The sequence below is a fragment of the Ornithorhynchus anatinus genome, chromosome 5 (assembly GCF_004115215.2).
Source record: "Ornithorhynchus anatinus isolate Pmale09 chromosome 5, mOrnAna1.pri.v4, whole genome shotgun sequence".
Taxonomy (NCBI): domain Eukaryota; kingdom Metazoa; phylum Chordata; class Mammalia; order Monotremata; family Ornithorhynchidae; genus Ornithorhynchus; species Ornithorhynchus anatinus.
Genome location: NC_041732.1, coordinates 3505803 through 3521506, shown reverse-complemented (window position 1 = coordinate 3521506; position 15704 = coordinate 3505803). Strand labels below are relative to the sequence as shown.

The 15704-nt window shown below is 59.7% G+C and overlaps 2 protein-coding genes across 2 annotated transcripts in view; one reads left to right on the top strand and one right to left on the bottom strand.

The window, feature by feature from the left end:
• WDR62 (WD repeat domain 62) overlaps positions 1–7722 on the bottom strand; it is a gene marked incomplete at its 5' end in the record, with an annotated part of 33576 nt that extends 25854 nt beyond the window's left edge. The window contains 5 exons of the mRNA XM_039912176.1: positions 1102–1272; positions 2144–2201; positions 4812–4874; positions 5629–5720; positions 7645–7722. Coding sequence (XP_039768110.1) covers positions 1102–1272; positions 2144–2201; positions 4812–4874; positions 5629–5720; positions 7645–7722 — 462 coding nt within the window. The remainder of the gene's footprint in view (positions 1–1101; positions 1273–2143; positions 2202–4811; positions 4875–5628; positions 5721–7644) is intronic.
• A 2477-nt stretch (positions 7723–10199) lies between these two features.
• On the top strand, positions 10200–15504 carry THAP8 (THAP domain containing 8). The gene is made up of 4 exons (XM_029064587.2): positions 10200–10384; positions 12756–12948; positions 13454–14263; positions 14891–15504. Exons 1-4 carry the CDS (start codon positions 10302–10304, stop codon positions 15032–15034), a joined length of 1230 nt encoding a protein of 409 aa, XP_028920420.1. The 5' UTR covers positions 10200–10301; the 3' UTR covers positions 15035–15504.
• Positions 15505–15704: the final 200 nt, after the last annotated feature.

Genomic DNA, 15704 nt, shown 5'->3' with positions numbered 1-15704 from the left:
CAGTCAAGCGCCCGCTTCCTACGAGGGGGGCAACGGCTCCCCTGCCGCGGGGCGATCCGGTCTTCCCGGGCCCCAGAGATCCCGCCAGCCTCCTTCTCCGGAGCCCCGACTGGACGCCCACTGGTCAACCACCTCCCAGGGAACGCCACTGTTAACTGTGGTCCTATATTTTCTCAAGCCCCAGTACAGTGCTCGGCACACAGTAAGCGCTTAATAAATACGACTGAATTGAATGGATAAATAAGGGAGCTGCCCAGTGAGGGCAGCCCAACTGGACTTCCACTGTTTTTGCTCCCAAACTCCTGGGAGCGAGGAGGATAAATAATAATAATAATGACGGTATCCGTTAAGCGCTTACTATGTGCCGACCTCCGTTCTAGGCGTTGAAAGAATCTAATAATAATACGTGAGTTTCTAGGTGGTGCTTTCATTAGCAAGGCGCCTTACGTTGTGTAGTTATTTACTCCTCGTAACCCCCGCCGCGAGGTAGGGTTCGGCTATCATTGCCCCCAGTTTCCAGCAGGGGAAACTGAGGCACGGGGAGGCGAAGTGACTTGCTCAAAGCCAGAGAAGCAGCGTGGCTCAGTGGAAAGAGCCCGGGCTCGGGAGTCCGAGGTCATGGGTTCGAATCCCAGCTCGGCCACTTGTCAGCTGGGTGACTGTGGGCAAGTCACTTCACTTCTCTGGGCCTCAGTGACCTCATCTGTAAAAGGGGGATGAGGACTGGGAGCCTCACGTGGGACAACCTGCTGACCCTGTATCTCCCCCAGCGCTTAGAACAGTGCTCGGCACACAGTAAGCGCTTCACAGATACCAACATCAGAGCCACCCAGCCGACGGGCGTCAGAGTAGAGCCGGCACTCGAACCCGGGACCTCCAGGGTTCAGGCCCGCGGCTCTTCCGTCGCGCCACGCTGCCTTCCGTAGGGAGGGATCCAGGAGGGATGAAGAAGCCCAGGGGGCTGACCAGAAAACAAAGGCTCACAGAGATCAAGTCACTTGTCCAGAGGGCCGGCTCCGAACCGGGGGCCCGCAGCGGCCGGGGCTCAGAGCTGCCTAACCCCGTCGCCCCCTCATCCCCGGCCCCGTCCCGGTTCGGTACCTTCCAGTCCCACACGTTGACCACCATGTCGTGCTGGGAGCCCACGGACACGATGTACCGCACGCTGGGGGAGAAGGCCGCGCAGGCCACGCCGTACTTGTGGCCCAGCAGCTGGACCACCTGCGTCTTCTCGTCCACGTCCCAGACCCGCACGGCCGGTCTGTGCCCGTTCTGAAAGAGGCCGGGGGGGAGACGTGGGCGAGGGAGGACCCGGATGGGTGGACACACCGCCTGCCCGGAGGCGGGGGGGCTGGATCCCATGACCTCTAAAGGGCGGCCATTTCGGATGGCCTAGCTCCTGAGCGCCGAGCAGAGCCCCCCCCCCCCCCCCACCTTCCCCGGGCCCTCCGGGGAAGCCTCGCTCCGGAGCGGGAGACGTTCTGGTTCGGAGGCGCCCGCGCCTGGACCCGGAGGACCACGTGGGAGAGAGCAAGGGTCTGGCTCAGCTTAACTGGCCATTCATTCATTATCTATTGAGCGCTTACTATGTGCAGAGAACGGAACCAAGCGCTAATGGGCAACAGATAGAGACGATCCCCGCCCAGTGACGGGCTCACGGTGTAATCGCAACTTGAGCGTGGATTGGTAGGGTCCCCTAGAACAGGACACCCCGAGGCGCAGGCTCTAGTCGGAAATCGGGGCTCCGAGACAACCGTACCGTGCTACGGCGGGGGGGGGGGGAGCGTGTGTTGGGGGGAGAGGAGGCCACACTGGGATTTTTGCTCCACGGCCCAGGGTTAGATTAACCCCAGCCCAGCGAGCCCAAGCCAAGGAGAGAGATGCTACTGAGTGTGACCTGTGACCCCCAAAGGAGAATTGGCCCCAGACCCACACCCAGATATGGAGCCACACAATCTTCATTTGCTCTTCCTGCCCGGGTCGGGGTGGGAAAAAGGGAGGAGGGAGAGCACAAAGGGTCTGATTTTTGCCCCCGTCGGCTGGATCGGGGATGGAGTTGGCCGGGCTCAAGGATCCCCGCGGGAAGGGGGAAGAAGGGGAGGGAGAGGGCCTCAGCCCGGCACTAAATCCGACCCGGACTCACCTCCCCCGTGACGATGAACTTGCCATCTGGAGAGAAGGAGACCGCGCTGAGTGTCTTCCTGGGGCCGAGAGACACAAGGAGACAGGGACAGAGCGAGAACGTCATCCATTTCTCACTTGAGAAGCCAGCGACGGAGGAATCCAGGAGGCCGGCCCCAGGCTCCTCCCCCAGCCCTGGCAAGGTCAGAGACTGAGTCTGCCAACTCTCCGCCGCCCCGTCCCCTCCCCGGCAGGAGCCTGGATGGTCTGGGAGAGCCCCGCTAAAAGTCCTCGGGGAGAGGGGGAGGGGTGCTGTAACCTGGGGGTCCCGACCCAAGCCCGAGAGAAGCAGTGTGGCTTAGTGGACAGAGCACGGGCCTGGGACGCGGGTTCTAATCCGGACCCCCTCCAAATGTCTGCTGTGAGACCCTGGGCAAGGCTCTTCACTTCTCTGGGCCTCAGTTCCCTCATCTGGAAAACGGGGATGAAGAGTGGGAGCCCCACGGCGGGCAGGGACTGGTCCAACCTGATGATCTCATATCTACCCCAGCACTTAGAAGGGTGCTCGGCACACAGAAGCGCTTAACAGACACCATCATTGTTATCCTCGACCGAGAGGCAGCGTGGCTCAGTGGGCAGAGCACGGGCCCGGGAGTCAGAGGGACCTGGGTTTTAATCCCGGCTCCGCCGCACGTCCGCTGGCTGACCTTGGCAAGTAATAACAGTAACGTTGGTATTTGTCAAGCACTTCCTACGTGCGGAGCACCGTTCTAGGCTCTGGGGCAGATACAGGGTCATCAGGTCGTCCCACGCGAGGCTCACGGTTAATCCCCATTTTACAGATGAGGTAACTGAGCCACGGAGAAGTGAGGTGACTTGCCCACGGTCACACAGCTGCCAAGTGGCAGAGCTGGGATTCGAACCTATAACTTGACTTCCTCTGGGCCTCAGTTCCCTCATCTGTAAAATGGGGAGTAAGAGCGTGAGCCCCATGAGGGACAGGGTCTGTGTCCGACCCGACTGACTCGTATCTACCCCGGTGCTTAGAACCGTGCTTGTCACAAAGTAAGCACTTAACAAGTACCATTATCACGATCACGTTGCCGTACCGTCCATTCCAAGCGCTTAGCACAGTGCTCTGCACAGAGTAAGCGCTCAATAAATACTACTGAATGAATGAATGAATGATTATTTGGGGACCAGCAGCTGGAGAAGGGCATTAGCCCACCCGCTTGGGCTCCCCAACCTGCCAACCGGCCCCTTGGTCGGAACCAAGGGGACCCCAGAGCCAGGTCCATCGCAGCTGGACTCTCTACCCCGTCACGCGGGAGCCCGGGGTTCGATTCCCCGACGGGGAGAAAGGTAGTTTTTAAGAGAAGCGGTGGAAAGAGCCCGGGCTTGGGAGTCAGAGGTCATGGGTTCGAATCCCGGCCCTGCCACTCGGCAGCTGGGTGACTGTGGGCAGGTCACTTCTCTGTGCCTCAGTTCCCTCCTCTGCAAAACGGCGATTAAGACCGTGAGCCTCACGTGGGACAACCTGCTCACCCTGTATGTCCCCCAGCGCTCAAAACAGTGCTCGGCCCACAGTAAGCGCTTAACAAACACCAATATTATTATTATCATTATTACCCCCAGATAACGGGGCCTAGGGCAGAGCCCCCAGGCACGGAGTGGTGAGGGCCGGTCACGATGGCCTGCCCATCGGCCCGGGGTGGACCGACGCCAGGGACCGCACCCAGAACCTGGAACCACTTCCAGATCTGGAATGGCCCGGACGCCGGTGCCCGAGGAGGCTCTCCTGCCGACCCCGACTAGCCCAGCTGGCCGATCCCCCCCGCCGGTGGCACCGTCGGCTTGCCATGTATTTTAGAAGCAGAGGGTGGAGGGGGGCGGGGGGGCGGTTGCTCATTCATTCACTCGTATTTATCGGGCGCTTACTGCGTGCCCAGCACCGCACTAAGCACTGAGGAGAAGCGGCACGGCGCAGGGGAAGCAGCTTGGCAGAGTGGATGGAGCACAGGCCTGGGAGGCAGAAGGGAGTCACGGGTTCTAATCCCGGCTCCGCCACTTGCCGGCTGGGTGACCTCGGGCCACTCACTTCACTTCTCCGGGCCTCAGTTCCCTCATCTGGAAAATGGGGATGGAGACTGCAGGCCCCACGTGGGACAGGGACTGTGTCGAACCCGATTTGCTTGGACGCACCCAGGCGCTCAGAACAGCGCCTGGCACACAGTAAGCGCTTAACAAACACCGCGATTATCGTCATTATTACTGTTGTTATTGGGCCAGTCCAATACAACCACAGAGAGACGCATTCCCCGCCCCCAACGAGATCCTCCCCGCCCCAAGGCCGCTGTGGGACCCTGGGCCGGTCGGCTCATTTCTCTGGGCCTCAGTTACCTCATCTGGAAAATGGGGATTAAGACCGTGAACCCCACGTGGGGCAGGGACCGGTCCGACCTGATGATCTCACACCTACCCCAGGGCTTCGAAGAGTGCTTGGCACACAGTAAGCGCCTGACAGGTATCGTGATTATTATTGTTACCATCGCCCGCCCCCAGGCTGCGACGGGGGCGGGGGGGCCGTTCCGGAGAACCCGGTCCCGGGAAGGATGGGTCCCCCACGGGCCGAGGTGGGTGGTAAAAAGGAGAGGCGCCCCTCTGCCCCCCGACTCCCACCGCTCCCTTACCTGGATGTGTTCAGGATGTGCCTCTGCTTGTTCTTCTCGGGGTTTAAAATCACCACCACACAGCTGCAGAGGGGGAGGAGGACGGGTCAGGCGGGGAAGGATGTCTCGCTCCCCCGTCCACCTCCCGGCCACTCCTTCACCCCTAACCTGCCAAGCCCTATCACCATCTCCTTTCACGAGAAGCAGCACGGCCAAGTGGTCAGAGCCCGGGCTACAAAAGGGCCTGGGTTCCAATCCCGGCTCCGCCGCTTGCCTGCTCTGTGACCTCGGGCAAGTCACTTCACTTCTCTGGGCCTCGGTTACCTCATCTGAAAAATGGGGATTAACCGTGAGCCTCACGTGGGACAACCTGATCACCCTGGATCTCCCCCAGCGCTTAGAACAGTGCTCTGCACATAGTAAGCGCTTAACAGATACCAACATTATTAACATTATTATTATTAATTCACTTCTCCGTGCCTCGGTTCCCTCATCTGGAAAGCAGGGATTAAGGCTGCGGAACACGGGCTTTGACCGATCAGCTTATTTATTACCCTGGCACTCAGTACAGCGTCCGGAACAGAATAAGCGCTTGAAAAGGGCTTGCGTGTAGCCTGATTACCTTGTATCTACCGCAGGGCTAGACCGGGCACACATTGAGCGCTTAACCACAGTTATCATCACTGATAAATACCATTTAAAAACAAGCATCGTCCTCCCTTCCAGTCCGCCGGAGAGGACGAGGAACCGGCGACCGGTCGCCCGGCCCGTCGGCATCCCGGCGCCTCTGACGCACCTCTCGCCTTCCCCGAAGAAGGGAAGACGAGCCCGTACTCACCCCGCCAGGTAGGCGATCTGGCCCGTGCTGGGGTCGCAGTCCAAGCCGCTGCTGTTCTGGGCCGTGATCCCGAGGACCTTCTCCAACGTCACCTGCTCCAACGGAAACCAGACGGACACGGTTCATTCATTCATATTCAATCACTGAGCGCTTACCGCGTGCAGAGCCCTGTACTAGGCGCCTGGGAGGGTACGACATAACAATAGACACACTCCCCGCCCACCCAGCCTACAGTCTAGACGGGGAGAAGGACATTAATATGAATAAACGACGGATACGGACACAAGTGCTGCGGGGCTGGAGGGGGGGGGGGGGGGGGATGAAGCGGTGTGGTGTCGTGGATGGGGAAGGGCCTGGGAGTCAGAAGGTCATGGGTTCTTATCCCGGCTCTGCACCTTGCCTGCCGTGTGACCTTGAGCAAGTCACTTCACTTCTCTGGGCCTCCGTTACCTCATCTGTCAAACGGGGATTGAGACTGTGATCCCTATGTGGGACAGGGACTGTGTCCAACCTAACTTGCAGGTACCCCCGCAGCTCAGAGCAGGGCTTGGCACATGATAAGCGCTTAACAAGTACCGTAATTATTATATGGGGCGAGGGACAGTGCTCCACCCCATTTGCTAGTGTCCGCCCCAGGATTTAGTACGGTGCCTGGCACATAGTAAGCGCTTCACAAATACAATCAATATTATGATTAAAGGGAGCAAGTCAGGGGGACAGAGAAGGGGAGGGGAGGAGAGGGAAGGAAGGCTTAGTCTGGGAAGGCCTCTCGGAGGAGATGGGCCTTCAGGAAGGCTCCGAAGAGGGGGAACAGTCACTGTCACATTCATTCAAGAGTATTTATCGAGGACTTATTCATCCGTTCAATAGTATTTATTGAGTGCTCAGTCATCCATTCAATAGTATTTATTGAGTGCTTAGTCATCCATTCATTCAATAGTATTTATTGAGCACTTATTCCTTCACTCAATAGTATTTATTGAGCGCTTTCTCATGCATTCAGTACTACTTATTGAGTGCTTATTGATTCATTCAATAGTACTTATTGAGCGCTTATTCACACATTCATTCAATAGTACTTATTGAGCACTTATTCATTCATTCGGTAGTATTTATTGAGTGCTTACTCATTCATTCATTCATTCAATAGTATTTCATGAGTGCTTATTCCTTCATTCATTCAAAAGTATTGATTGAACGCTTATTCATTCATTCATTCATTCAATTGTATTGACTGAGGGCTTCCTAGGCACAGAGCACTGTAGTGAGCGCTTGGACCGTACAGTGCGGCAACAGATAGAGCCCATCCATCCATCCATCCATCCATCCATCCATCCATCCATCCATCCATCCATCCATCCACCCACCCACCCACCCCTCCCCGCCCAATGGCCGTCCTCCAACACGGAGAAGCAGCGTGGCTCGGCGGGAAGGGCCCGGGCTGGGGAGACGGGGGACGCGGGTTCGAATCCCAGCTCCGCCGCCGGTCTGCCGGGTGACCCCGGGCCAGTCGCTCGCCTTGTCCAGGACGGGGGGGGGGGCGGCCCGGGGGAGGAGGGCGGGGCCGGGAGGGGGAGGGAGAAGAGAGGGGCGGGGCCAAAGGGGAGGGGCGGGGCCAGGGGAGGGGCCGGGAACGAGGGGCGGGGCCAGGGGGGAGGGAGAAGAGAGGGGCGGGGCCAAAGGGGAGGGGCGGGGCTACGGGGAGGAGGGAGAGGGAGGGGCGGGGGCACGAGGGGGCGGGGCCAGAGGGGACTGAGGGGAGGAGGGAGAGGGAGGGGCGGGGCCGGGAGGAGGAGGGGGCGGAGGGGAGAGGGGGAGGGGGCGGGGCCGGGAAGGGAGGGGTGGGGCCAAGAGATGAGGGCGGGGCCGGGAGGAGGGAGGGGCGGGGCTGAGGAAGGGCGGGGCCGGGGAGGGAGGAGTCAGGAGGAGAGGGGCGGGGCTAAGGGGCGGGGTCCAGAGGAGGGAGGGCGTGGCCGTGGAGAGGCGGGCCGGGGCCGGGGCCGGGAGCGGACTCACCCGGCCGTGCACCGTGTCGTCCGGCGCCCCCAGGATCCGGGTCCTTCGGCGCTGACAGGGCGGGAGCGGGGGCGGGAGCGGGGGCGGGAGCGGGGGCGGGGAGGAGCTGAGGCCCTTCCGGCCCGGAGGTTGGGAGCCCCCGGGCCCGGCGCCGCCCCGCGCGTAGCCGCCGCCGCCGCCGCCTCCTCCGCCCGCGCCGGGCCCGGGGGCCGCCATGTCCCCAGCCCGCGGCCGTTAGCCGCCCCCGACGCCCGACGAACCGACGCGGGAAAGCCGGCTCGGGGCGCCCATTGGCCAGGCCCGGCGGCCGCCAGCCAATAGGCGGGCGCCGCCGCCCGCCGCCAGCCAATGGCAGCCGAGGGCGGGGCTCCCCGCCAGGGCGCCCCCCAGAGGCCGAGCGGCGTCGGCACACAGAGAGCCGCCTTGGGGTTAGGATTCACCTGGGGCGAGTCACTTCACTTCTCTGGGCCTCGGCGACCTCGGCTGGAAAAATGGGGATTAAAAAAAAAAAAAAGTGAACCCCACATGGGACCAGCTGATGACCCTGGATCTCCCCCAGCGCTTAGAACAGTGCTCTGCACATAGTAAGCGCTTAACAGATACCATCATTATTATTATTATTCTTATTAAAATGGAGATGAGGACTGGGAGCCCCACACTGGACAACCTGATGACCCCGGATCTCCCCCAGCGCTTAGAACAGTGCTCTGCACGTAGCAAGCGCTTAACAGATACCAACGTTATCATTAAGTCACTTCACTTGTCTGGGCCTCAGTGACCTCATCTGTAAAACGGGGATGAAGACTGTGATCCTCACGTGGGACAACCCGATTGCCCTGTATCTCCCCCAGCGCTTAGAACAGTGCTCTGCACATAGTAAGCGCTTAACAAATACCATTATTATTATTATTATTACGACGGCATTTCATGCAATAGTATTGACTGAGTGCTTGCTATGTGCAGAGCACTAGACTGAGCACTTGGAATGGACAATTGGGCCACAGAGACCATCCCTGCCCAATAATAAAAAAAAAGTTGGTATTTGTTAAGCACTTACTATGTGCAGAGCACTGGACTAAGCGCTTGGAATGGACAATTCGGCCACCGAGACCATCCCTGCCCAATAATAAAATAAAAAGTTGGTATTTGTTAAGCGCTTACTATGTGCCGGGCACTGTTCTAAGCGCTGGGGGAGATACAGGGTAATCAGGTTGTCCCACATGAGGTTCACAGTCTTCATCCCCATTTTCCAGTTCAGGTCACTGAGGCCCAGAGAAGTGAAGGGACTTGCCCACAGTCACCCAGTTGACAAGCGGCTGAATTGGAATTAGAACCCACGACCTCTGACTCCCCAACCCGGGTTCTTGCCACTGAGCCACAGACATTCCAAGCGCTCAGTACAGTGCTCTGCACATAGTCAATACCATTGAATGAATGAACGAATGTCCGAGGCTTACAGAGTCCGAGCTCGGGAGCCAGAGGTCATGGGTTCAAATTCCTGCTCTGCCACTTGTCAGCTGTGTGATTGTGGGCAAGTCACTTCACTTCTCTGGGCCTCAGTGACCTCATCTGGAAAATGGGGATTGACTGTGAGCCTCAAGTGGGACAACCTGATGACCCTGTATCTACCCCAGCGCTTAGAACAGTGCTCTGCACAGACTAAGCGCTTAACAAATACTAACATTATCCAATTAGACTGTAAGCCCGTCGATTAGACTTTAGTTCTTGTCTGTCTCCCCCGATTAGACTGTAAACCCGTCAAACGGCAGGGACTGTCTCTATCTGTTGCCGACTTGTTCATTCCAAGCGCTTAGTACAGTGCTCTGCACATAGTAAGCGCTCAATAAATACTATTGAATGAATGAATAAACCCGTGTCTACCCCAGCGCTTAGAACAGTGCTCGGCACATAGTAAGCGTTTAACAAATACCAACATTATTATTATTATTATTATTCTCTGGGCCTCAGTGCCCTCATCTGTAAAATGGGGATTTAGACTGTGAGCCCCACGTGAAACAACCTGATTCCCTAGTGTCTACCCCAGCGCTTAGAACAGTGTTCTGCACACAGTAAGCGCTTAACAAATACCAACATTATATTATTATTATTATTCTCTGGGCCTCAGTGACCTCATCGGTAAAATGGGGATGAAGACTGTGAGCCCCACGTGAGACAACCTGATTCCCCTGTGTCTACCCCAGCGCTTAGAACAGTGCTCTGCACACAGTAAGCGCTTAACAAATACCAACCTTATTATTATTATTATCGAATGAATGAATCCACACCCAAACACCCCACCCCCGCGCGCGGTCGAATGGATCAGACCGTGACCTCCCCTCCGCCCAAAATGGTAACGTCCGGAGAGGTTGCGTGAGGAAAGGCACGGGCCGATTGACGTCGGGCGCGGGCGGGGGCGGCGCCGCCCTACTGCGCAGGCGCGGGAACCCTCCTCGCCCCGCAGGCCCCGCCCGCGGAGCGGCTTGGCGCAGGCGCCCTGGCGCACCCCCGGCACGTGACGAGGGCGTGGCGGGGGCGGTCACGTGACGAGGGCGGGGAGGGCCGCGTTCTCCTGCCCGGGACGCCGGCATTCCCAGCGCCCGCCCCTTCTCGGGAATCTCGGGAATCTCGGGATTCCCGGGGGACGGAGGGCGGGCACCATGCCCAAGTACTGCCGGGCGCCCAACTGCTCCAACACGGCCGGCCAGGTCAGCGCCGACAACCGCCGGATCAGCTTTTATAAGTAAGGAAGGACAGCGGGGACGGCGTCACCCCTCTGACGTCATGCCTGTTGTCAGAGAAGCATCATGACGCTATTTGTTAAGCGCTTACTAAATAGTAATAATGATGGCATTTGTTACGCGCTTACTATGTGCAAAGCACTGTTCTAAGCGCTGGGGAGGATCCAAAGTGGTCAGGTGGGCCCACGTGGGGCTCCCAGTCTTCATCCCCATTTTACAGAAGAGGTCACCGAGGCCCAGAGAAGTGAAGTGACTTGCCCAAAGTCCCACAGCTGACAAGTGGCAGAGCCGGGATTCGAACCCATGACCTCTGACTCCCAAGCCCGGGCTCTTGCCACTGAGCCACGCTGCTTCTCTAATAATAATAATAATGTTGGGATTTGTTAAGCGCTTACTATGTGCCGAGCACTGTTCTAAGCGCTGGGGTAGACACAGGGGAATCGGGTTGTCCCACGTGGGGCTCACAGTCTTCATCCCCATTTTACAGATGAGGGAACTGAGGCCCAGGGAAGTGAAGTGACCTGCCCACAGTCATACAGCTGACAAGTGGCAGAGCTGGGATTCGAACTCATGACCTCTGACTCCCAAGCCCGGGCTCTTTCCACTGAGCCACGCTGCTTCTCTAGCTGCCCAGCGCTGCTCCAAGCGCTGGGGGATGCCAGGTCATCAGGTTGCCCCACGGGGGGTGCCCAGTTTTTAATCCCCATTTTAATAATAAAATAATGATGACGTTTGTTAAGCACCTACTAGGTGCGAAGCACTGTTCTAAGCGCCGGGGAGGAGGCAAGGTGATAATAATGTTGGTATTTGTTAAGCGCTTACTATGTGCAGAGCATTCATTCATTCAGTAGTATTTATTGAGCGCTTACTATGTGCAGAGCACTGTACTAAGCGCTTGGAATGGACAAATCGGTAACAGATAGAGACCATCCCCGCCCTTTGACGGGCTTACAGTCTAATCGGGGGAGACGGACAGAAAAGAGCACTGTTCTAAGCGCTGGGGGAGATACAGGGTGATCAGGTTGTCCCACGTGAGGTTCACAGTTTTAATCCCCATTTTCCAGATGAGGGAACTGAGGCCCAGAGAAGTGAAGTGACTTGCCCACAGTCACACAACTGACAAGCGGAGGAGCCGGGATTCGAACCCATGACCTCCGACTCCCAAGCCCGGGCTCTTTCCACTGAGCCACGCTGCTTTGGCCCACGTGGGGCTCCCAGTTTTTCATCCCCATTTTAGTAATAATAATAACGATGGCATTTGTTAAGCGCCTACTATGTGCAACTAAGCGCTGGGCCGGGATACAAGGTGATCAGGTGGGCCCACGTGGGGCTCCCAGTTTTCATCCCTGTTTCCCAGATGGAGGTCACTGGGGCCCAGAGAATAATAATGATGGCATTTGTTAAGCGCTTACTCTGTGCAAAGCACCGTTTTAAGCGCTGGGGAGGATACAAGGTGATCAGGCTGTCCCACGTGGGGCTCACAGTTTAATCCCCATTTTACAGATGAGGTAACTGAGGCACTGAAAAGTTAAGTGACTTGCCCAAAGTCACCCAGCTGGCCAGCGGCGCAGCGGAGATTAGAACCCATGACCTCTGACTCCCAAGCCGGGGCTCTTGCCACTGAGCCAGGCTGCTTCCCTGCTGCAGAGTGTCCCTTGGAGAGGCGGGACCGGTGCTGACCCGGGGAGGAGGAGGGAAGGAAGAGGGGGTGCAGAGCAGATAGCAGCGTGGCTCAGTGGAAAGAGCGCAGGCTTGGGAGTCAGAGGTCATGGGTTCTAATCCCGGCTCCGCGGCTTGCCAGCTGTGTGACTTCGGGCAAGTCACTTCACTTCTCTGGGCCTGTTACCTCCTCTGGAAAATGGGGATTAAAACTGTGAGCCCCACGTGGGACAACCTGATCACCTTGTATCCCCCCAGCGCTTAGAGCAGCGCTTTGCACATAGTAAGCGCTGAACAAATACCACCACTGGACTAAGCGCTTGGAATGGACAATTCGGCAACGGACAGAGACGATCCCTGCCCAGTGATGGGCTCACAGTCTAAACGGGGGAGACAGACAGCAGAGCAAAACAGAACGAAACGAGACAACATCATCAAGATAAATAGAATCAAGGAGGTAGACACCTCATTAAGAAAATAAATAGGGTAATAAATAATATATACAGATGAGCACAGTGCTTGGGGGGGGAGGGGAGGAGGAGAGGAGGGAAAGGGGGGGCTCAGTCTGGGAAGGCCTCCCGGAGGAGGTGAGCTCTCAGTAGGGCTTTGAAGAGGGGAAGAGAGTTAGTTTGGCGGATGTGAGGAGGGAGGGCATTCAGTTCCCAGAGACTGAGCGTGGGGCACCGGCCCGCTGACAACCTCTCCCCCCGGCAGGTTCCCCTTGCAGGACCCCGCGAGGCTGCAGGAATGGCTGCAGCAGATGCGGCAGGAGCAGTGGGTCCCCACCCGGCACCAGCACCTGTGCAGCGAGCACTTCGCCCCATCCTGCTTCGAGTGGCGCTGGGGCGTCCGCTACCTCAAACCCGACGCCGTCCCCACCATCTTCCAAGCCTCGGCCGGTGGCACGGTGAGACGCGCGGGGTCGCCCGGCGGCCGGTCCTTCCCGCGGTCTAACCCCCGGCGGGCTTGCTGCGTTGTCTGCGGGTGTCCCCGGCCTCCTGGGTCAGCTCTCTCATCTCGCCAAAGACCCCCTGAGCCCGGAGGTTCGGGGATCAGGCTGGGCCTGGGGGTGGGAGGTGGGTCAGAGGTGAATGGGGGGGTCGTCGTGTGCCCTGTGAGGGGGGAGATGCGTTGGCAGTCTGGATAATCGGGGAGGTGGGGGGAGAATGGCAGGTGGAGGTGGGGCGGGAGTGGGGCAGACCTGTTCTAGGGCCCGGGGGGACAGAGGCCAGAGCGGCGGGGCTTGGGGGGCTCCCCAGCCCGAGGGAGGGGTGGAGGATATCTACCCCCTGGCCGGCTAGGGGATCAGAGCTGACCCCCAGGGTGAGGCCTGAGCCGAAAGGGTTCAGCCGGGGCTGATGGGGCAGGGCGGGGACCGAAGCCCACTCACGAGATCCGGCTTTGCCTTTCAGAAGCGGAAGAGCCCGGGCCGACCGCTGGCGGAGCCAGGGGCAAAGAGGCTGGCGGAAGGGGAGCCCGGCACGATGGTGAGCGGGCCCCTGGAGGCCCTGGCCATCGCCATCGACCCCGGCCTGGCCTCGGCCCCCGTCTACGTGGAGGCCACGGGCGAGCTGGGACTTCAGACCCCGCTGCTGGGCACCGTCAGCCTGGTGCCCCTGGTGCAGCTGGTGGGGGCCGAGCCGCCCGGGGAGCCCGGCGGGGCCGGGCCCGGGGCCCTGGTCATCGAGAACGTGGCCATCGAGCCCTTCCCGGAGCCCCTCCCGATGCCAGCGGCCTCACCCACCCCCATGGTGGCCTATTTCGAGACCATCCCCACGGCCGCCCCCTTGACCCCCGCCCCCGCGCCCCCCCCGGAGACGGTGCTGTCATCCGCCCTGAGCCTGCCCATCGTCTCCACCCTCCCCATCGTCTCCAATCAGAGGGCCGGGGCCGGGGGCGGGGAGCTGGGCGGGGAGATAGAGATGGAGGAGGAGGAGGAGGAGGGTGATGACCAGGAGGAGGACGAGGAGGAGCGAGGCGACCGCGGGGGGCAGCCGGAGCCCGAACCCGAGGGCCGACTGGAGGCGGAGCACGGCTACCATAAAGCGGAGCTGAGCGCCGCCCAGCTGGCCGGGGTGGTGGCGGGGCTGCAGCGAAAGGTCAAGGGCCTGCAGCAGCGGCACCGACACCACTGCGCTAAGCTGGAGGCCATGGAGGGGCTGGTGGAGCAGCTGCGGAAGGAGAACCTCGTGTCCGAGGAGAAGCTGCGGCTGCTGGAGATGGTGGGTGCGGGCGGGGAGGTCACGGGCAGGGTGGGCAGCGTCCCCCCGAACACACACACAGACACGCGCACATCCGCTCCCTCCGTTTCCCCTCCCTCCGGTCACCCGTCTGCCGTGTGACCTTATTCGTAGTAATAATTACGATACCTGTTAAGCACTTGCTCTGTACCGAGCACCGTTCTGAGGCCGGAGGTAGATGCAAGTTAATCAGGTTGGACACAGTCCCTCTCCCGCATGGGGCTCACGGTCTTCATCCCCCTTTTACAGCGTGGTAACTGAAGCCCAGAGAAGTTGAGCGACTCGCCCGAGGTGACGGAGCAGACAAGTGGGGGAGTTGGGAATGAAAACGCGGGTCCTTCTGGCTCCCAGCCTCGCGCTCTATCCGCCGAGCCACACCGCTTCTCGTTCGGGCCGTTCCCTTCCCTGCCTCGTTTACCTCATCCGTAAAACGGGGATTAAGACCGTGAGCCTCCCGTGCAACGGAGACTCCGTCCAACCTGATAAACTTGTATGAACCTGGCGTAGAGTAAGTGCTTTACGGATGCCATAAGAAGGAGAAAAAAAGCCCATCATGAAGACGCCTCGGTCCCCGTGTAAAGTCTCTGTTTCTCCCCTCCCCGCCTCCAGGCCTGCCTCCAGACGGGCGCCGTGGTGCCAGAGGGCGGGGGCACGGTCGCCATCATCTGCCAGGAAGACGACCGAGCGCTCGTCTACACGATGCCGCCCCAACCCGAGGAGCCGGGCCCCTTCATCCACATGGAAGAGGAGTGACCGGGGCCGGGGGCCGCCCCCGCCCCTCCACCATTGCTCAGGGACGGGCGTCCGGCCCCTTCCTCACCTCAGGCTTCGGTGGGGTTGGGAGGGGCGTCCGCCTGGTGGCCTTACTGCTGTGGCACCTTACCGGGGGGGCGGGAGGGAGTCGGGTCAAGGAACGATTGCCTTAGATGCTCCCTTTCCTCCTAAATTGTGCCGCCGTGGCCGGGGGGAGGGGATCTGCCCCCCAATCTTCTCCCTCCCTCGCTCTCCTCCGGGTTCGGCCTCGGCACGGGGCGGGAGGGGCGTCGGCCCCGGGGAGGCTTTTCCTTCGGCTTCCACCACCACCCGTGCTGCTGCCGAGGGAGGGGAAGAGGGCACGGGCCCTCGGAGGATGCTGTGAAGAGCTGCTGGGGGCCGGGACCCCCTCCCCGCCCCCCTCCCCGCCCCCGGCCCTCTCTGAGGTTCCAATAAAATGCAGAAAGGAGGATCGGTGTCTTGTCCGTGTGCCGTTAGCGGCGGGAACCGTCCGGGCTCCTGCCTCGCCTGTCGGGGACCCCCGACTGCCCTTCTCCACCCCCCCTAAAAACACCCCCGTGCAATTAGGGGTCGGGGTCCCCGGTCTCCCCATCCAGGGTGGGCCGTGAGAACCTCTTCCCTCCCCTAACGTTCATCCGCAAGAGCGGCG

Bases quoted from the DNA above. Each gene is read 5' to 3' on its own strand.
- THAP8 (XM_029064587.2), top strand. From the start codon at position 10,302: ATGCCCAAGTACTGCCGGGCGCCCAACTGCTCCAACACGGCCGGCCAG. The intron at 12,949-13,453 runs GTGAGACGCGCG...TTTGCCTTTCAG, and splicing joins AAGCCTCGGCCGGTGGCACG to AAGCGGAAGAGCCCGGGCCG. The intron at 14,264-14,890 runs GTGGGTGCGGGC...CCCCGCCTCCAG, and splicing joins AGCTGCGGCTGCTGGAGATG to GCCTGCCTCCAGACGGGCGC.